We start from the raw sequence: 20,925 nt of genomic DNA, 5'->3' as shown, positions 1-20,925 counted from the left end.
TTGCATGTTGTGCACATTTTCTTCCTTGTAGTGCCACTGACATCTGTGAGCTCAGTCAAACTGCTGCTGCGTGAAAGGATGGCCACAGGAATCTCAAGACTAAAAGTTTAACCTAACACTGCAAGTTGTGGTTTTTCTTGTGTCAAAGGAAAATGTTTACAATGAAACTCTTTGCAAGATGTGGCTCCTTCACATCTTTTTAAAGTTTTTTTTTAAGTGCAAAATCATGTTTTTGGGATTGTTGTTAGTTACTTGCAGAGGCGTCTAGTTATCAGAGTTCATCTTGATTATGGTATATGGTACTTGATTATGGAGTTTAATAACTTCATACATTTTCTGGGTTACACCAAGAGTCCTGGTTTAGAGAATAAACCTCTTTTATTGGTTCCTGTGCAGCTTCACCTTACAACATACACAGCCATGCTTCCTGTGGGTGGAGCATACAGCGCTCTGTGCCAGTGCATCTGCAGTTCATTTGAGGTTTGCTTTGACTTGCAGCCACAGAGGAGCCGTGCTGTGGCGAAAGCTGCACTAAGACAGGAAAACACCCCGAGCTGCAGAGATGAGGACGAGGAAGATGAGACAACACTGATGCTGTGACTTGATTGGCGAGTTTGAATTTTCGAAATCAAGCCCTCTTCCTCTTATTGTCTTAATGAGCTTTAGCTTTGAGCGGCAGGTGCCAATAATGTGTCAACTGTCAGGTTCCCCCATGCAAATAAGTCATGCTCTTCTGCTGTCAGACACCATTTCTGCTTCACTTCACTACCATTGTTTGGGGCAATCTTCCTCAGCACACATACATACATACATATGAAATACTCAGTCCAGCATACTGTAATCAACTCTCTTTAATCTGGCAGATATTTAAACAGGTGCAAGAAATTTACTTTAAACTGGACAGGCTGTTTTAAAAATAAAAATAGTTTTCACTCCAGTTTTGTCAGCTGGTTCAGTAAGACCTATCAGGGGGTTTATTCCCCATGTTAAAATAGGTCTTTAGTGAGTGACTACACATTTGATAAGCATGACTTTTTGCTTATGCTTGACTTAAATAAACCTTACTTTTTATAATCCTAGTCATTTTCCATTGGAGACAGGCCCAAACCTTTTTGAAGGGGTACTAAAATTAATTGGTATCTTTATGATGAGAAAGCAAATGCATTATGACTCACAGATTTAAGGGTTTTCTGTTGCTGCATTATTACAGCAAAAAAGAAGTTGATGACAGAAAACTTAACTGCTAAATAGTGATGCAATTTTCGTGTAAATTTAAATGCAGAGATTTTGTAATGCATCGTGATAAACTCTGCATTAAAATCAATGTCACACAGGTGACTTATGTGAAAGCATGTGTCTCCAGAGCCTTTGCCTGGACAAGGCAAAGTGAGAATTAAGTGAATGATTCCCATTCACTTTTACCGCATTTTTTTGTTACTGCAATCAGTTAAAGTAGGCTGTACTAACAAAAATAGCAACTGTTAAGTATTAACAGTTTGAAAAATACGTTTATATTAATACTATTTTTATTCCAACATTGTTAGTCTCATAATAATAATTTTCATTATGCCCTCCAGAATGTTCGCGTTTATGAAGCAAAAAGTATTCATATTATACATACACAGTTTAATTTGGGATATTATTGTCAATACCGCTGTTTTGTCTGACAGTAATTTAATACCGGTAAACAAAGTAGTCGTGACTCTCTCAAAGCCAATCCCAACACAGTTAAAATCCACCGACAGCCAATGAAATCGCAGAGTCGTTTGAAATGAACGCTGGACTAACCAATCGAAAGCCTTCGCGCCTTTGAAGTCACTGGTGGGTTTTGCCCGAAGAGGGAGGGAGAACGAGTTCTACGTCAAACGTTAGCAAAGTTCGTTTTTAAAAATATTAAGCTTAATTTATTAATTCGTCGTCGTGATCGGGATATTTTAAGCAGTTGTACTTACTGGAATTATTCGCACAATATTAAGGTAAGTCCGTCTTCCAATTGCATGTGTTGGCAATGCAAAGAGCAACTACTCTTTACGTTTCTCTTTGTTGGGAAACTGGGGCTTAGCCGAAGCTAACTCAAGCTGGTCGTATAACGGCGTTGTAGGCTTTGGCTAATTTCTGAAAGGTTATCTTGTTTCTGTTGGTTGAAGTGGGAAAAAAAACCCACAACCAAAAAAATTAGTTGGACGAATTTGCTTTAACGTGTGGTGGTAACCTTGCTCTTCGATAGGTCAAGTTTTTATTAGAGTTTGTCGGTTTTGGTAAGCGGAACTGCGAATTTAACTACCCACCTCTGTTCGGGCTATTCGCCAACAAGCAGATTAACGATAGACAGTTCAGAAATTAGACGGTGCCCGGTAGTGAAACATAGTCTTTAAGCGATCGTAACGTGAACGTTTAACTCAGTCGTAATTTCAGCTGCCTGTGTGTCCTTTTTTAAAGGGTTTGTTGCGTTATCGTCAGCGAGTTTAGCTTTGCCGAACTTATTCATGCGTGCCCACGTATTGTTTCTATGGCGGGTGCTTTTGCTTTCTTCGCCAGAAGTATTTGAATGCATGACGTTTTCCCTCCTTTCCTTTTCTGTCGCTTGTAGTTGCATCCGCGCTATCTCGAAGCTAACTAAGCTAGCGTATTTCGTTAAAGAAACAGCTCCTGCACTTTGGCAAAAACCATTATGTTATCTGAGGGTACGTGAAAAGTGTCGCTTACCCCACTAGCCCAAGCGCAAAAACTGCAGTTAAAGCAATCAGTAAAAGCGGCGCTTTGACAGTTATTCACATGTATGTCATATCTCACATACACATATGTATATAATTGTATAATGCATATATTTAAAGGGAGTGAAAAAGGAGGAAAATGCATACAAAAGTGCGCCTTTTTTAACATTTGAAGCCACATGAGTGCGGTCGTGATACGGTTTATACTCAGTATTCTTTTTACCAGTATAAGACTGTGTGAACTACAGTATGTCTACACACTGCAGTAACATGACATTTGATGGCGCCTTAATAGTCCGAGTAAAGTTTGTGCTGCTGTGGGTTATCTGCCTTTCCTTTTATGTGGACCAAAATAAAACGGTTCGGTTTGTCCTACTCTAGAGATGCTCGAGTACATACCCTTTGTCCTTTTAGATGACTTATCTAACTTTTTGGTGTGAGTTTACAACTTGACTCGCATGTTACATTTCAAATGGACTGCGTACCAGGTGGGGCAGTTTTCAGCACAAAGCTGAGGGGTGGATAGGGTGGCTGCCTGTCTTCTATTTTAAACCCCACCCACGTTATAGCCATATCCTTTCATCAGCCCAAAGGGGGGATCTGAGGGGGAACTCTCCTCAGTCAGGAGACACCACATATCCCATATGGAAGCCTGCACGCGAGCCAGGAAAGCAGCATTGGGACATACTTTGGGTGTGTCCTGTTGTGAGATGGGGTGTTTGCGCAGATGCTGTGGGTTTTTGTGTGTTTCGAAGATTCGATCAGTTAGCAGTGGAAATTTATCACTTTTCCTGCTTTTTTTGTTATAACGGTGGTGATTGGACAGTTGGAGCCTTTGTAAGTTAGTGGAGTTACTGTGTGATTATAAAGGCAAACAAGAGACTAATTGTCAAGTTGAAGAAAAAGTATTTCATTGATGGGTACACCATGCTTAATTTCTGACGTTTGATGGTAGAAAGTACAACTTTCAAAGAGTTATTATATTTTAATTTTCGTTTCACTATAGTTTGACTTTTTGCTTTCAGATAGATTCCTGGTGAATGTACTTGTTTCAATTTAATTTGTAATATTTACAAAGGTTTTAATTCAGTTTTTATTAGTTTCACTTTTTAGTTTCAGATTGTAAGATTAGGACATTCAGAACAATACAATAATATACCAATAGAGACAGTCACATCTCAGTAAATGTTGTGTAAAGTTAAAAAAACAAAACAAAAATAACTCAAAGCACATCCTACATGCCATTTACTGGAGTATGGAATTTTAATTAGCATCACTGCTGACATTGGCTGTCATTGGGGTATGTGGTTTGAAACTATTATCAGAACAGATCGGGATTAAAGCTTGAAACCAAAACTCTTCTTGAATGCTGTAAAGTCTGGCATTCCTTTCATGTGGTTATTAAAGTACTGATCCATTATTCTGTTGTAGAAATATATGCAATTTTCAACATTTCAGTACTAGACTATTATCAAGAAAATGGTTAATGAGAAAGGGAAACCAGGATTTAAAAAAATGTTTTATTTATTTGCAATTGTAAAATATCTTGACTTCTACCAAAGGAAAATAAACAATTTAAAACGCTTTATTTCCATAAAATAAGTATTTAAATATTAGAAGTCACAGAGTTAAACTGCATTCTGATAATTTGCTGCCTAAAGAGGTTATCAGCAAAGGTAAACCAGTGAATACGTGTTCAGGTCAAAAGTAGTAAATTCATGAATACAGAGACAGTTTGTGTGAAATTCCTTGCCTGTTGCTGTGACTTGAATGGAGCGACCCACTGGGACAGACAGCTCTGGATAAACCTCGCAGGGACAGACTTGTCAGCAATTCTGCAGTAGTGTGTTGGTTTTCTAGACACTGAGCCTCCCAGGTCACTGATGTTCTATAATGCTGACTTTGCCTGGCCCTCCTCTTTGTGTCCAGTGATGAGCACTCCTGTTGGATTTTGCCATTCCGTAGTGTTAGTTAATACAATTGTGAAATTGTAAACTGAATATCTATAACATCACTGGGTGGATAAATGGAGACACAGGAAACAAGCTTGACAGTTGGTTGCCAAAAATGGCATTTAACCTCTGTATATGAGGATGACCTCAGAAAGCTGCTGCACCACCCCTGTTCTGCCAAGATGGTTTCACACATCTGCCAAAAAAACAAAAACAAAAAAACCCCAGAAGTGATGACAGGGTGGACTTTTTGTATTCCTGTGTAGTTTGGGGTTTTAGCCTTAACTTTGGATGTAGCCTTGTATTATGATGTCCTCAGGTTAGATATGTTTTGCCTTAATTCTTTTGAAGCATAAATCTTTGGTGAGTTCCACAGCAGGCTAGTTATCTCTGGTCAGGTTGTAGTTATAGTGGAATTTTATTTTTCGTCCTCTAATTAAGTTCGTGTTTAGACTCACGGCTCTAAGCAACATCTTCTCCATCTTTGGTTTAAATATTTTCTCAATACAATTTAGAAGAAGAAAGTGTACTTTATTGGTCCCCGTGGGGAAAATCCCTCTCTGCATTTAACCCATTCACTCAGTGAAGCAGTGGGCAGCCATTGGGCGCCCGGGGAGCAGTGTGTAGGGACGGTACCTTGCTCAGGGGTACCTCAGGGTAGCTGTTCAGGGGAATCGAACCCCCGACCTTCCAATCATGGGGCCACCACTCTACCTACTGAGCTATCCCTGCCCCTGCACTGTGCAGTTACATTATGAATTATATTTCCTGCAGTACTTTGCAAACATAGGCTGTATATAAAAGATGGTCTAAGCTTCTGGTGCAGAAAAGCCTCAAACCTGGATTCTTTGTAAATCCAGCAGGGGGCAGTGACTCTGTCTGGGGGAGAGAAATCAGTGGTTTTACGGAAGTTTGCTGTCACTTCAGTAGACACTTTAGTGCTGGGTTTCTGGTTTTAAATGCTAGTTACAGGATTAATTGAATATATCACCCTGTTAATGTTGTAAATTCTGGTCTAGTGTCCAGAAAGATGATAAAGCTGGTTACACTCTGTGTCCACAGGCTGTGTTTTTTACACTGGAAGAGCTCGTATTCTCATTTTAAGAGCACATTTTAAGAACTTTTTATTACTAGGTTATAAAATCCACATTCTTCATTGTTTTTCCTCCATGTGACAGTGTTATCATTATTCTCACATCTGCTTGATATTTGGTCATGAGAAATATAAGACTGATAAGTGCAGTGATGATCTAAAAGTCTTCTTTTCAGCTGAGTAACTAGTAATAATGCTGTATTTTAGGTGTGTTTTTCTGCTGAGCATTTAGTGTGGTTTATAGAATTTGGATAAAAAAATAAACACAGAGGGAGCAAAAAACACTGCATGTAGATGGATGACAGGTTGCTTACCGGTCATGTACAATGTCTGATTTGTTGGTTGGATCCAGCAAATCGGCTTGTCATTCTTGCCTTCAGAATGTTAAGATGGTTATGTGAAAATATTCTGCTTCATAACAGGACCTCACTAACACGATGCTGCTGCTGCTGCTCCATTCTGTGTTTGCAAAGCACATTCTGTGAGAATGTTCAAGTTTTTGAGACCGTTGTCATACTGTGGTGCATCAGAGTAACTTAAGATGACTAACGATATTTAAGATCAGTCACTACAGATGTATTGCCTGGCCACCGTTGCACTTTATCAAAAGTTCAAAGTTACTGCCAAAGCTGTCAAGTAAAAGTGAAAGCACTGAGATGTTGAGATGCTGCTATTGTTGTCTTTCAAGCTTCGTTGTCTTTCATATTCTGTGCTTCAGTGGTACGAAAGGAGACAGAAGGGGCCGCCTGCAGTGACGAGGCCATTTTTTTTTTTTTTTTTTTTTTTTTTTTTTTCTTCAAATGATTGAGCCTTACTGTAAATACCAGTGGCAGGTTTAAATTAATTATTATTTAACAAGTTAGTCCTGCTCTGCTTTTCCTGATATCTCCTATCAGTTTGGTCAAGTCTCTTTGCTCCTCTCTCTTGTCCTCTCTGTTTCACTTTCAGCCACTTTCTCCCCTGCTTGTTGTACTTCCTTCTGTACTGAACTCGTGCTCTGTTTTGATTAACTCCTTGTCAGGTCAATGAAGATGCCTACTGTGAAGTACCAGAAAGGGGACACTGTGATGGGCCGCTGGCCCGGCAGCAGCCTGTACTATCAGGTCAAGGTGCTGGGCTTTGATTCCAAAAGCCAGCTCTACACTGTCATCTACAAAGATGGTACAGAGCTGGAGCTCAAGGAGCAAGACATTAAGGTAGGATCAGAGTCACGTGCTCTTGTGAACTGCAGCTGACTCTTCACTCGGTTTCACTGAGTGCTTTATTGTGAATTCTTTTTTTCTTTTTCTTTTTTCTTTTCTCAACATTGAAGTCAGATCTGCACATTAACCACTGTGGGTGTAGGTTCAAACCATGAAGCGCTAATGCTTTAAATTAGTTATATTTTTGTTCTAAAGGAAAGATAAAAGAGAAAACACAGACTGGATTGTTAATCAGTGATGATACTGGTATGCAGTTATTAAGTCATGTAAAAGGGATCACTGTAGCTGTAATGTCTGTAGCATTCTACTAATAGTTACGTTTTAGAACTGTCGTGGGTATGGTCAGGAATATATTTCAACTGTAAGATGATGCTCTGTGAAAATTCAGCCTCAGTTTTTAATCTTTGCAACATTTTTTAAATGATAAACGTATAGCAGTCCCCTTTCAGTTTTTTTTCTCCTCCCGATTGTTATTTTCCCTCAGAGCGTCACTGGTTTCCAGACCCGCTCCCGTTCTCGCTCTCGTTCCCGCTCACCAGCCCGCCGTCGCAGCCGTTCACGCTCCCCGGCAAGGACCACACGTCGTTCGTCATCTCGTACAACGGCAGCTGTCGCTGCAACAGCAATCACAGAGAGTACACCGTCTTCTCGCAGAGATACCAGACTGAAGGATACAGTGGAAGTGAGGCTCAGCCCTGTGGTAAGTGCTTATGCTGCCTTGTCATTGTCTGATTATAGGCAAGGCAAGTTTATTTGTATAGCACAATTCAACAACAAGGTGATTCAAAGTGCTTTACAGAGACATTAGAAACAAGAACAAATAAAAAGCATGATTTAAAATTGAATAAAACAAGCAAATAAACTAACTAGTTAACAAACAAACAAACAAACAAACAACAGTATATAAAATCAAAACAGATAAAATCAGAACAGTAGATAAAATCAGTAGTTAAATGTAAGTTTTGAAATTTAAGCTTAAAGTGTGGATTTGGTGCTTTATTCAAATGCAGCTGAGAACAGGTGAGTCTTCAACCTGGATTTAAATAAACTGAGTGTTTCAGCTGATCTGAGGCTTTCTGGGAGTTTGTTCCAGATATAAGGAGCATAAAAGCTGAATCCAGCTTCTCCGTGTCTGGTTCTGACTCTGGGAACTGATAAAAGACCGGATCCAGATGACCTGAGGGATCTGGATGGTTCATACTGGGTCAGGAGGTCATTGATGTATTTTGGTCCTAAACCATTCAGAGCTTTATAGGCCAGCATCAGAACTTTAAAGTCTATCCTCTGACGGACAGGCAGCCAGTGTAAAGCCCTCAGAGCTGGACTGATGTGGTCCACTTTTTTGGTCTTAGTGAGGACTCGAGCAGCAGAGTTCTGAATGAGCTGTAGTTGTCTGACTGATTTTTTTTTTTAGGTAGACCTGTAAAGATGCTGTTACAGTAATCAAGCCTACTAAAGATGAATGCATGGACTAGTTTTTCCAGGTCCTGTTGAGACATCAGATCTTTTATCCTTGATATATTCTTGAGGTGATAGTAAGCTGACTTTGTTATTGTCTTAATGTGTTTTTCTAAGTTTAGGTCTGCATCCATCACTACACCCAAATTTCTCGCCTGGTTTGTGGTTTTTAGGTGTATAGATTGAAGTTCTCTGGTGACCTGTAATCGTTTTTCTTTGGCGCCAAAGACTATTACCTCAGTTTTGTTTTTGTTTAGCTGGAGAAAATTGTGGCACAACCAGTCATTGATTTCCTCAATGCATTTACCAAGAGCCTGTACAGGGCCTCGGTCTCCTGGTGACATTGTGATATATATTTGTGTGTCATCTGCATAGCTGTGATAGTTTATTTTGTTGTTGTTTATAATCTGTGCCAGTGGGAGCATGTAGATGTTAAACAGAAGGGGTCCCAAGATGGAACCTTGGGGAACTCCACATGTGATACTTGTCTGCTCAGATGTGAAGTTACCTATTGATACAAAGTATTTCCTGTTTTCTACGTATGTTTTGAACCAGTTTAGTACAGTTCCTGAAAGACCTGTCCAGTTCTCCAGTCATTTGAGTAATATGTTGTGGTCAACTGTATCAAATGCTGCACTGAGATCCAGTAAAACTAGGACTGACATTTTTCCACTGTCTGTATTCAGACATATGTCATTAAACACTTTGGTCAGAGCGGTTTCAGTGCTGTGGTTCTGTCTAAAACCTGACTGGAAGGCATCGTAGCAATTATTCTGTTTTAAGAAGTAACTGAGCTGTTGAGAAACTGCTTTTTCAATGATCTTACTTAAAAACGGGAGATTTGAGATCGGCCTGTAGTTGTTCATTTGTGTCTTGTCAAGATTGTCCTTTTTCAGTATAGGTTTGATTACAGCAGTTTTTAGTGATTCTGGAAACACACCTGATAATAAAGAAAAGTTGACGATCTGTAACAGGTCTGACTCTAAAGTCTTTGAGACCTTTTTGAAAAAACTTGTTGGCAGGACATCTAAACAGCAGGAGGAGGAGTTCAGTTGACCTAAGATGTCCTCCAGGTCTTTGCTGTTAATAGGTTGAAACTGTTTCATGGTGTTTAAACAGTTTTTTGGTGGACACAGTACATATCCTGGATCTGCTGTTGATGTACCAATTGCTTGTCTAATTTTTTGGATTTTTTCTGTGAAGAATTTGGCAAAGTCATTGCAGGCCATGGTCGAATGAAGTTCAGCTGCCACTGACACAGGAGGGTTTGTTAGCCTGTCAACTGTAGAAAATAAGACCCGAGCATTATGGCTGTTTTTAGTGATGATGTCAGAGAAGTAGGACCTCCTTGCATTCCTCAGTTGTAAATTATAATTGTGAAGTTTCTCTTTATAAATGTCATAATGAACCTGGAGGTTTGTTTTTCTCCATCTGCGCTCAGCTTTCCTACACTCTCTTTTTTCATTTTTCACCAGTGTGGAGTTTCTCCATGGAGACTTTTTCCTTCCAGAGATAACCTTCACCTTAATGGGAGCAATAGTGTCCATTACATTTAACATGTTAGCATTGAAGCTATTGACGAGCTCATTGACTGACCCTCTGGGCAGGTCAGGTGTTAATGGGAAGACCTGGTTAAAAATTGCACTACTGTGTTCAGTTATACACCGTTTTGTGATCACTGTTGTTGATATATTTGTGTGGGCTGAGATTTTACTTTCAAAGAAAACACAGTAATGATCAGACAGGCCCACATCAGACACAGTAACCTTTGAAATGCTCAGGCCTTTGGAGATCAGTAGGTCAAGAGTGTGTCCTCTATTATGTGTGGCCTCTGTTACATGCTGAGTCAGCCCAAAGTTGCCCAGAGTGTTACTCAGGTCTTTAGTCCCTTTGTCCTGAGGGTTGTCCACATGAATGTTAAAATCCCCAGCAATAATTACACAGTCAAAATCAACACAGATCACAGACAGCAGTTCACTGAGGTCATTAAAAAAGTCTGTGCAGTATTTGGGAGGCCTGTAAACATTAAGAAACACAACTTTGGATGGGGCCTTCAGCTGTAAAGCCACATATTCAAAAGACTGAAAACTTCCAGGAGATAGCTGCTTACATTGAAATGATTCATTAAATAAGACAGCAACCCCTCCTCCTCTCCTGCTCGCCCTGACCTCACTGATAAAACTGTAGTTAGGAGGGGTCGTCTCGATGAGAACAGCTCCACTGTTATTTTGGTCCAACGAAGTTTCAGTTAAAAACATAAAATCAAGGCTGTGCTCAGTGATTAAATCATTAATTAAAAATGTTTTCCCAGCTAGAGATCTAATGTTTAATAAAGCCAACTTAAGTGTTTTAGAGGTATTACTTGTCCCCTCGTGTTTGGGAGCAGTCTGTGGCACACAAGGTATGTTTACTATATTTAAAGATCTTTTAGAGTGCAGCTCTCTGTGTTTTGACCAGGCCACATGTCTCCTGTCACCTAAAAGTACAGAAATTTTAAAACCTTCTAGTAAACAGGGTCCCAGCTTCTCCTGGGAAAAGTCATCACTGCCATAATCCTCACAGCCCGGACCCTTCACACATCACACATCAGACTGCGGAGACAGGGCATGAAGAGGAACTAAGGGGGGCGAGGCTGGGCAATGTGACTTCGATTGCTCTGTTGAGGGTGGGGCTCGATGGCGAACCTTTGGCCGCTCTGGTGGGGGGTTTATGGGGGACAAAAAGGGATTGGGACGGGGGGTAGATCTGAGCCCAGCATTGACCCGCTCCATCATCTCCTCAGTGAATTTCAGGTGTGGGGAGGAGGGAGAAAGGGAGGGGGAGGAGGGTGATGGCCTGTCAGGGGTTTGGGGGACTGGGGAAGGTCGTGGTCCCTTGTCCCGGTCGTTGGTGTTGTTGAGAGAGTTGGAGGCAAATAGGGACCCCTCTTCTTGCCTTAGATGTCTCTCCTTTCTGAGGCTCTTCCTCAGATGCCATGGATGTCTCTCCTTTCTGAGGCTCTTCCCGGGTGGGGGCAAATGGAGCTCCTCCTCAAGGTTTCTGCTGGGCTTTGTCTGTTCTTGGAGTACTGTTTGTTCCTCTTTATGAGATAACTCCTCGTTTATCTCAGCCTTGGCACCAAGCACGGATGGATGACGTATGGAATAAAACAAGTTGGAGGTGAACAGTTTCACCCCTGACTTGTTAAAATTAAATCCATTTGCTTTGAACAGATGCCTGCGTTCCCAAAAAATATTAAAGTTGTCGATAAAGTGCACTGAGTGGTCAGCACATGCTGATATAAGCCATTTATTCAGTGTAAACAACCTGCTGAATCTCTCGTCTCCTCCTCTGACCGGCGGTACAGGTCCACTGATGAATACAGCTGCATTCAGAGAGTTTACAGTATTTAATAATACTGTAATAGCAGTATTAATAATAAAAAAAGGGAAAAAATCAGCATAAAAATCAATAAAAATCAATATAAGAAGCAAAGCATTCAAGAGCAAAGAGATGAAGCGTCCACACTCACAAAGGGGAGGAGCACTATAGAATATTAGTGATTGTCAAAAACATGATAAGGAGAAGTTGAAGAATGCCAGCAGAAAGCGTATAAATGCAGGTAACTGTTATAATGAAGACATACTACATATAGAGAGTCTCTTCTTTAGTTACCTGACTATATCAGTGTTATATAGTCCCTTCTGTCTGTTCCACCTGTTCGCCTGACTACCATGGGACTCAGAGCCTTTAGTTGTTCTGCCGTGAGACTTTAGAACACATCCACCAGATTTCTGGACTACAAACTCCCTCTCTCTACTTTTAAATCACATCTTAAAACCCATCTATTCAGAATTGCATACACTTCATCATGCCTCAGTCTTATTCTGTTTTTTACTTTAATTAGCTTTTATAGTTGTTTTTTGTTGTCTTTACCTTTTGTTTTTAATTATTTTGTATTAATGTAAGGTGACCTTGAAGGTCTTGAAAGGTGCCTATAAATAAAATGTATTATTATTATTATTATTATTATTATTATCATCATTATATCAATCATTTCACTGCAATGCCGTTTGCCAGTGGGTTGCTTAGACAGACATAGTCTTGTCAAAGTCACCCTTCATAAAACTTGACACCCATCAAACGATGCAATCAGTCAAAAATGTGTCCAGATAATATTTGGAGTTGGAAATTGAAGAATTAAGAAGCAGAAAGCTAAGGACGCACTAAGTACTTCATGAGACGCTTGCAACGATAAAAGTGAACTGTGACTAGATGACAGTCGTCTCCACGCTAAGAGCAGCACTTGTCTACATTGCTTTCAGTTTCAGTTATAGTAATCTTTCATAAGGTCCTGGACCAATGGGTTCATATTTTTTTTTTTTTTTTTTTTTTTTTGTTGATAGTGGTTGTGTGCTTAATGAAGTTCTGCTATTTCACTTTGCCACATGAGTATATTATTTCACTTGTAGTGATTTATTTATTTATATATTTCTTTTTTGTGGAGAGTGCTACTTAGTGTGCCATAGCATGAGATTGTAATGTGTACTGTGGATTCTCCTTGTACAAAGGATGTGCAAAACTAGATATGTAAACATTGCTGCCATTGCTAATGCCAGACAGATAAAAAATATTCTTAGTTTATTAATGTACAACACAAGTTACCGGTTCAAAGACATTATAGTGCCCACAGATTTGGCCAAATTATGCACCAGGGTGTGAAATACTAGAATGGAAATTCAGGTGACACACATTTCAGTTACACTTAAAACATGATTTGGTTAACAAGGAACGTGATGACTGGACTAATGCAAATGTTTGGGTTTTTCCCCTCGTTTAGACAACTGTAGATTTGTTGCCAGGAACATCCCTACCCAAAATACATTTTAAAAAATGTGTGCGGTACAGAAGTTGTCCCATTAACTGTGAAATAGCCCACAGATTTCTGGCAAGATCCAGTCCATTATCAAATGTCCTAATTCATCAGTACCTTGTCCTTGTGGGGAAATTGTGAGTCATTCATTCTGGTGTTTGACCATAACACAATCACACTCCCTCTGTATGTTCCTCACATTGTTTTTTATTTTTTTTTGTTTTTGTCTCTGTCATTTCCATCAATCACCCTCCATTGTTTGCTGAGCAGGAACAGACAAAGGCAGCAGAGAACAGTAGCAACAATAAGCATGAAAAGAAAGAGGAGAATAACACTGCTAGCAAAGTGATTGAGGTGAGTTTTGTCTTGCAATTTAAAAAAAAAAAAAAACCCAAAAAACGTGTCAAAACTTTTATTTAAAAAGGTTCAAGTGTCTCAAAATAATTGGCTCATAGAAGAACATTTGTGCAGACCACTCCAAGTGAAAAGGTTTTAAACAGAACTAAAAGGCTCTGAGGTAAGTTGCAGCTGATGGAATGTCATGATGCATGCACGTCGGGGGCCCATGTATGTTTTCTGAGGGGGGGCTCCTCTCACAAGACTGTACTTCATTTAACTAGTCACATGTTGCACTAGCATGTGCTGCCTCTTTATTGTGCCTGTTTCTGACAGTCTAAAGTCCTGTGTGCAGTAATCTGTGCTGCATTTAAGTTAAGATATAAAACTTTTTCTTCTTTGACTTTAATGTTTATTTACTGCAGATTTCTGACAGTTTATTTGTTGTTTTCTGGCTGGAAAAAAGATGTTCTTTTCATAGCAGCAAATGGCAATGATCTTTATTGGGCTAAGACACTTAATCTCCTAATTATTTCATTCATGTATTTTGTCAGTGTAGGTAGTAGTGTAGGCTTGTAGGTGTAGGCAGTTTTGTGTTGTGATATTTCGATATTAGTAACTTTGTTTCTTGTTCTATCGATTTCCTCTGTATGAGATGCAAATGGTTGGATTGCATTATCCTACTGATTGGCTGAAATTGTTATGCTTTTGAGTTGTATTAATATGAATTGTTGACTTGTGTCCAATTCTAAATAACCCAAAATCTTATTCCAGAAGTCTGAAGCTAAGGTGGAGGCAGAGTCTGAGAAAAACCAAGGCCCTTATAATCTACGCCGTAGGAAGGCTGACGGAGATGCCAAACCAGCTGAAGCCAAACCAGATCAGCCAGAAAAAAAGGCTAAGGAGGCTGCAGCCCCGTCCACCATCCCCTCCGCCCCACTCGACTTTGGAGGGAAGATGGGTAGGAGGATAGGAAAAATGCATTTTCATGCCACAGCCTCACTTCTGTGAGCTTGTACGAACTCTGTGTATTTGTAATCAGTTAGACACACAAAAAATTAACTATCTATCGGAGCATGGTGGTAGAGATGCCGAGGAAAAGCTGAACCGGACCAAACTGATATTGTTAATATTCCTGCTGTTTCTTGTCTTGCCTACAGGAGCGTACTTCTGGCTGCTCTTCTTGCCAGCCTGGGTTCTCTTTGTAATACTTCAAGGCAACCTAACGGACCCCAGTCTGATCAACGCCCCCCCTCCTCTGCCTCCACTTGACACCTTCTGGGATGCCCAGGCTCTTTGCTTTGTCATCCTCTGGATCTTATTTCAGGCACTGCTTTACATCCTGCCAGTTGGAAAAGTGAGTGAGAAGATCTGAAATTTTTAAATAGAAACCCTAAGTTGATGTTTGGCTTTCAACTTCAATCTGTCTTTTTCCAAGTGGCTCCACTAAAGTGCTGCTGGTGTTTGTCTCTTTTTCTCTAGCTGAGTGAGGGCATGCCACTGAGGTCTGGAGTGAGGCTGAAGTACAGAACCAATGGTGAGTCTGTGTGAAGCCACTCCCAATAAGAACATACTACTAAGTCACGTCATTGACGATCACTCATTTGTAACTGTAGCTTCATCTGAACCAATAAATGTCTCTGTCCTTTTTTTTTTTTTTTTTTTTTTTTTTGTGCTACACTGTTTATAGTAAAGAACTACAGTCATTTATTTGTGTCATGATATTTATTATTATTCTAGTTGTGGTCTTCAGTATATTTTTTTCGGCCTCTGTGTGTACCTCCAGGTTTCTTTGCCATAATGGTGAGTGCTATAGTGGTGGCAGTAGCAGTGCACCAGGGTGCTGATCTTACCTACATCCACAGCCACTTCCTCCAGCTGGCGACTGCCACCTTCATCATCTCCGTCCTGCTCAGCATCTACCTGTATGTTCGCTCTCGCTATGCCGCCTCAGAAGAGCTGGCACTGGGGGGAAACTCGGGTAAGAAGATTGCGTACATTCTGTTGTGCCCCTTCATCTGTTTAATTTGCCAGTTTATGTAAATCAGCAGACCTTGAGTTTGCTTCTGTCTTTTCTCCAGGCAATGTGGTTTATGACTTTTTCAAAGGACGTGAACTTAATCCCCGCATCAAAAACTTTGATCTGAAATTCTTCTGTGAGATGCGCCCTGGACTCATTGGCTGGGTGGGTTGTCTTTGTTTCATTAGTTCTGCTTCATCTGTTTAAAATTAGTCTGAAGCACACATTGCGCTCTCTGCTGGCCATCCAGGGAAATACCTTTTAAATTTAAGTCATCTGATATTACTAAAAGAGTTCCTTGTGTCTGTCTGCTGCTGTAGGGTTAAATTAGAGCATCAGTTTAGATTTGATTTAAAGAAGAAAGACGTTCCTTCTATATTGAGCTGAATATCTTTGAATCGTTTAAATTTATTTATTTATTTTTTTAAGTTTAGGTTAGGATGGTTAGGGAAAGTGATAGAAATGTACTACTGACTAAGTAAAGTGTGTTAAGAAGATGGAATGAGTCCTTTGAGGAGTTCATGAATAAAGAAAATGATACATAAGAGACCGATAAACGACAGTTAGTGAATGAAGAAGTGAGGGCAGCTATAAAGAGTACAAGGAGTGGAAAGGTTGTTAATCTTGATGACACTTATGGAGATATGAGGTGAGATGGGTAGGGAGAGACAGAACAGTGGACTTTTGTGGTTTCGCAAGTGACTCAAGAGTTGTTGGGCGTATTGGATGTGTAGCAACCACTGGTTGGTAGGAAAACTGGTATAATATTGTATCTCAGGGGTATCCCTGACTGGTCACACCTGCGTGAATATGGCCTTATTCATGTCATCCTTTGTTGTTACATGTCCAAAATGGCAGCTAAAGTTAATGTCACTTGGTTGGTGGTCATGTGTCTACAAAACCTCAGTAGTTTAAAGTATGCTGCTTTGATGCTGCCTCAGCATTAGGTTTTCCCACACATTTTAACATTTTTTGCGTTCTCCACAAATGGCAGTTCTGCATTACGGGTGATCAGGAATCTTTCCTAATAATTTTAGTTCTGTGTGTTTTATGTGTGCAGTGTTTGATCAACTTTGCCATGGCGTTGGCTGAGATGAAGAAGCACAATCTTGATGCTCCATCATATGCCATGATCCTAGTGAACCTGTTCCAGCTGCTCTACGTGGTGGACGGCCTCTGGAATGAGGTAAGCTCAGCAGAGTATTTTTCTATGCCAATTTTACACGAAGTAACTGGTCAGGTTCACAGGTTGTAAACTTGCCAGTCTATCTGTTGTTCAGACCAAATGAATGTGTTTGTTTCCCAGGAGGCTATCCTGACCACCATGGACTTGATGCATGATGGTTTTGGCTTCATGTTGGCTTTTGGTGATCTGGTGTGGGTTCCTTTTACGTACACCTTGCAAGCGTATTACCTGGTCCTCCATCCCAACGCCCTGAGCCTGCCAGCAGTCATAGCCATCGTCACACTCAAATGTGAGGGAGAGCATGAAACTGAATTCACTCACCCTCTTCATATGTTTTTAATATTTTGCTGAGTCATTCTGGTGTTTGTGTCCTTTCTCTCTGTATTTCAGTGATTGGCTTCTATATCTTCAGAAAATCTAACTCTGAGAAGAATGCCTTCAGGAGAAACCCATCCAACCCTAAACTGTCCCGTAAGTTCTCCTGTGGGCTTATCCCAAATTAAGTCTCGTTTATGCAACAGGCTCATGTTTCTTTTCCTGATGAACATTCTTTATTGTCTGAGGTAATAGTACTAAGATGAAATGGTCCACTAAATACACATTTTTTTTCTGATTGTGTTTTTTGTTTTTTTTAAATTAACCCCTCAGCTGTTGAAGGCTGATGGGGTTCTATTGCCCACATGGTACCCAGTCCTTTTTTTTTCATTCAGTTTATAATACTCGTCAGTCTAAACAGCAATCTCATGCAGTGTTAGAATGGCCTAAATCTTAATTATCAACATTACATAAAGAGAAAATGAAATGAAACACAAATGAGTTATTGCATGTTTCTCAGTACATGTTGGTACTATTCAGTCATCTTTTTATTCTTGTTGTCTCTCCAGATTTGAAAACGATCCCTACAGCTACAGGGAAAAGTCTGCTGGTCTCTGGCTGGTGGGGAGTGGTTCGCCACCCTAACTATTTGGGAGACCTCATCATGGCTCTGGCCTGGTCCCTACCCTGTGGTGAGTTTGCTTGGCATTTACAGTTAATGTAATAAAGAATGTAGGATGCTAAATACAAAACAAGTCGAGAGCAGGACAGGCAGAGGAGTTTGTAGCAGCACAGAAGCACCCTATTATTTTTAAGTTCATGTCATTTTTATATAGCACCAAATCAAAACAAGTCGCCTTAAGGTGCTTTATATTGTAAGGTAAAGACCCAACAATAAAACAGAAAACGCCAACAATCAGACAGCCCCCCTGTGAGCCAGCACTTTTGTTACAATAGGAGGGAAGCAGTCCCTTTTAACAGGAAGAAACCTCCTGCAGAACCAAGCCCAGAGAGGGGCGACCATTGTGTGGGGGTGATCTGTAAACTAATGGTAAACTGCAGCTCCTTTACATAGTGGGCTGTCAGTAAATTTGATTACATATTTGTTTTGCAACAATCCAACTAATAATTTTTAAGTGGGAAAACAAAGCAGCTCCACTGCCATCCATCTTTACTTCCTGCACCACAGAGTTCAAAGCTTTACCTGTTTATCTGGTAGCTGTCAGTGTTTTTTCTCTTGAAGAAGACTTCTTCAAGAGACTCATGGCATCAAATATCTATTCAATAGTTTTGAAATTCTGTGTTTATTATTTATTTCAGTTGTTCATTTTGTGATGTGTGCAAAGGGAAAATCTCATGTTGAAATTAATGTGCCCATGTAAGTAGTTCAGTCTCTCATTGTGTTGGTTTGCCCTCAGGTGAACACAATGTGATGTTTGGTACTAGTTTGAATCCTCACAGGGACATAAAAACTGCACATTGCCATGGTGTAATCTGGTTTAAAGACTCAATTCTGCTCCAAAAGTTTTTTAACTTTTCCCTGGACGTCGTAGTTAATCTGTGAATGTTTCCATTTGTCTTGAGTGTCTCTCTAATGTTTCTGATATTAACTTGGAAAAAAATGTTCTGGAGTACAGTCAGGCTAAAGCGATGTTTTGTCACTGCAGGTTTCAGCCACCTCCTGCCGTGGTACTACATGATCTACTTCATCATCCTGCTTGTACACCGAGACTCGCGTGACATGAGCGAGTGCAGGAGGAAGTACGGCTCGGCATGGGACGAGTACTGCAGAACTGTCCGCTACCGGATCATCCCCCGCGTCTACTGAGGAAATCGACCCTGGACACTCAGAGCTGAGGACATTTTTTGTTTGTTTTAAACCCAGTATAAACAGCTGTGTGAAGGCTCCCAAAATATGAATGGATTGACCGATTTGACCTTTTGTACTTTTTATTTTTTTGATTGCTTAATTCTGAACTGAAGGACTGAATTTTTGATGATCATGATATTGAGTTTTTGAAAATTGCCTTTTTTATAATTAAAAAAAATTAAAATGTATACATAAAAGTTTACAAAACGAGGGGAAAAATGAAACGCCTCTGCTAGGAATGTCTTGTTAGGATGTATATTTTTGTATATACATATTTTGTTTTTATACTTAAAGAATAACACACCACATGCTTATGCTTATGTTTTTGGGACATGTTACTGTGCCCCAATTCTAAAAATTTTACAGCATCAGCTTGGCTAATACAGATGATTTTGTAAGTATGGCTTCCTGTTAGGAATTCTGTGGCTTGTGCATATTGTGAAGGATGGGATGGAAACATGCTACCCCTCTCTGATAAGCTGTACAGTGGAACTAGGACTCGTGTTTCTTCTCAGGACCAGGGATGTTGTCAGAAAGTCAGATTAGAAAAGTTTTGTCTTAATTTTGATGTGAATACTTTTATAGAGAGATCTAGTTTTGATTTGAAATTGTAAAAATGGTATTAGAGGCTTTGAGAAAAATGCACTAATGCGTCAAAGCATTTTTTTTTTTTTTCTTTCTTTCTTTTTGCGTGATCACTTCCAAAGTGTTTAAATTTGGCTTTGCTACCTCAGATTCACTCACTGTCCACTTCTTCCTCCTTGGTGCTCTCTGGGAGGCAGTGTGTGTAATTATGAGTGTAATGTCACAGCTACATGACATAAACTTGTGAATATGTAATTTTCTAATATGAACATGTGGCAAGTGTCCACATCACAGGTGATGGAACTTTGTTTGTTTTTTTTTTCACCTCCCCACATTTCCCACAGTTATTTCTAGATGTTTGCCTCATCGTGTTCTGGGTGATGATTTCTCTGCAGTGTCACATCAATTTGGTGTTTTTATCTTTTCAAGCTTTAACTTGCCAGGTCAGCTGACAGTGACCACTTAGTGAAGTTTATACTGTGACAACATGAGGAGCAGTCGACTGTGTAAGCATTTGTAACCTGTGCATTTTCAAATCCAAATTAAGTATTTTTATGCCTGTGCAACTGTAGGCGATAATACAAGTAGCAATAGATAACTCCATTGGGTAGCTTTTTTTTTTTTTTTTTTTTTTTTTTTTTTTTTTAATGCTGTTCTGACTGAATACCATGTAAATATTTTTTAATCATGTTTTAATTAAAGTAAGTAAAAGTAGTAATGCCAGTAATGTTTCTCATTAGATATTTAATGTTGCTTTTTAATTTTGACCACTGTAGGCCACTGTTTCCACACTTAGATCTGCCATGGTTCTAGACAAAATTCAGAATTGAGTAAAGGGTTTTAGAAAGGTGTATATACTCTTCACCTGATTAGAGAGGGGAAAACAATTAAGTCTGATCCTTGAGACGTTGACCATTCTCTTTGCTCCAGGACCCATTGTGGTAATACAAAACTTGTTTGCTTTGACTGTGACTGGTGAGCAATACTTTGGATGTATTTTGATATATGACAGCAATAAATAAGAATATTAACTAGTCCAGGAAGCTGCCTATCAGTTCTGTGACAGCAACTGGGACAAAGCTAATCTGTACAAATGTTGCGGCATGAAATAAAGAATTACAGTATTTCATTTTCTTGTCTGTATTTGTTTATTTCATTTGAAAAGAGGGCATCTGCAATATTAACAGAAATGTTGGTGGCTGGCTTTAATGAGACATAAGTGAGTGTCTCTCTCCCAGAACAGACTGGACAGGAAGGTGTTTCAGCCTTGCTCCATATCAGGAGGTTTGTATGGCTGGGTGAGATGTCACATACAGCTTGGATTAGACATTTGACGTCCTAG

At 39.8% G+C, this 20,925-nt stretch overlaps 1 protein-coding gene across 3 annotated transcripts; it reads left to right on the top strand.

Annotated features, from left to right (window-relative positions):
- The first annotated feature begins 1,814 nt into the window (after nt 1-1,814).
- lbr (lamin B receptor) lies at nt 1,815-20,712 on the top strand. 3 transcript variants are annotated; one of them, XM_004566256.3, is made up of 14 exons: nt 1,815-1,976; nt 6,781-6,955; nt 7,446-7,661; nt 13,542-13,625; nt 14,382-14,568; nt 14,768-14,964; nt 15,090-15,144; nt 15,394-15,588; nt 15,689-15,792; nt 16,688-16,813; nt 16,934-17,102; nt 17,204-17,284; nt 17,698-17,820; nt 18,796-20,712. In XM_004566256.3, exons 2-14 carry the CDS (start codon nt 6,785-6,787, stop codon nt 18,954-18,956), a joined length of 1,869 nt encoding a protein of 622 aa, XP_004566313.2. In that variant the 5' UTR covers nt 1,815-1,976; nt 6,781-6,784; the 3' UTR covers nt 18,957-20,712. The 3 variants fall into 3 exon arrangements, with proteins under 3 accessions (XP_004566313.2, XP_004566314.2, XP_076730387.1); XM_076874272.1 differs by lacking the exon at nt 1,815-1,976 and adding an exon at nt 3,390-3,407; XM_004566257.3 differs by lacking the exon at nt 13,542-13,625.
- Nucleotides 20,713-20,925: the final 213 nt, after the last annotated feature.

Source organism: Maylandia zebra, linkage group LG15 (genome assembly GCF_041146795.1).
Source record: "Maylandia zebra isolate NMK-2024a linkage group LG15, Mzebra_GT3a, whole genome shotgun sequence".
Taxonomy (NCBI): Eukaryota; Metazoa; Chordata; class Actinopteri; order Cichliformes; family Cichlidae; genus Maylandia; species Maylandia zebra.
This window is presented reverse-complemented; position numbering and strand designations above follow the sequence as displayed.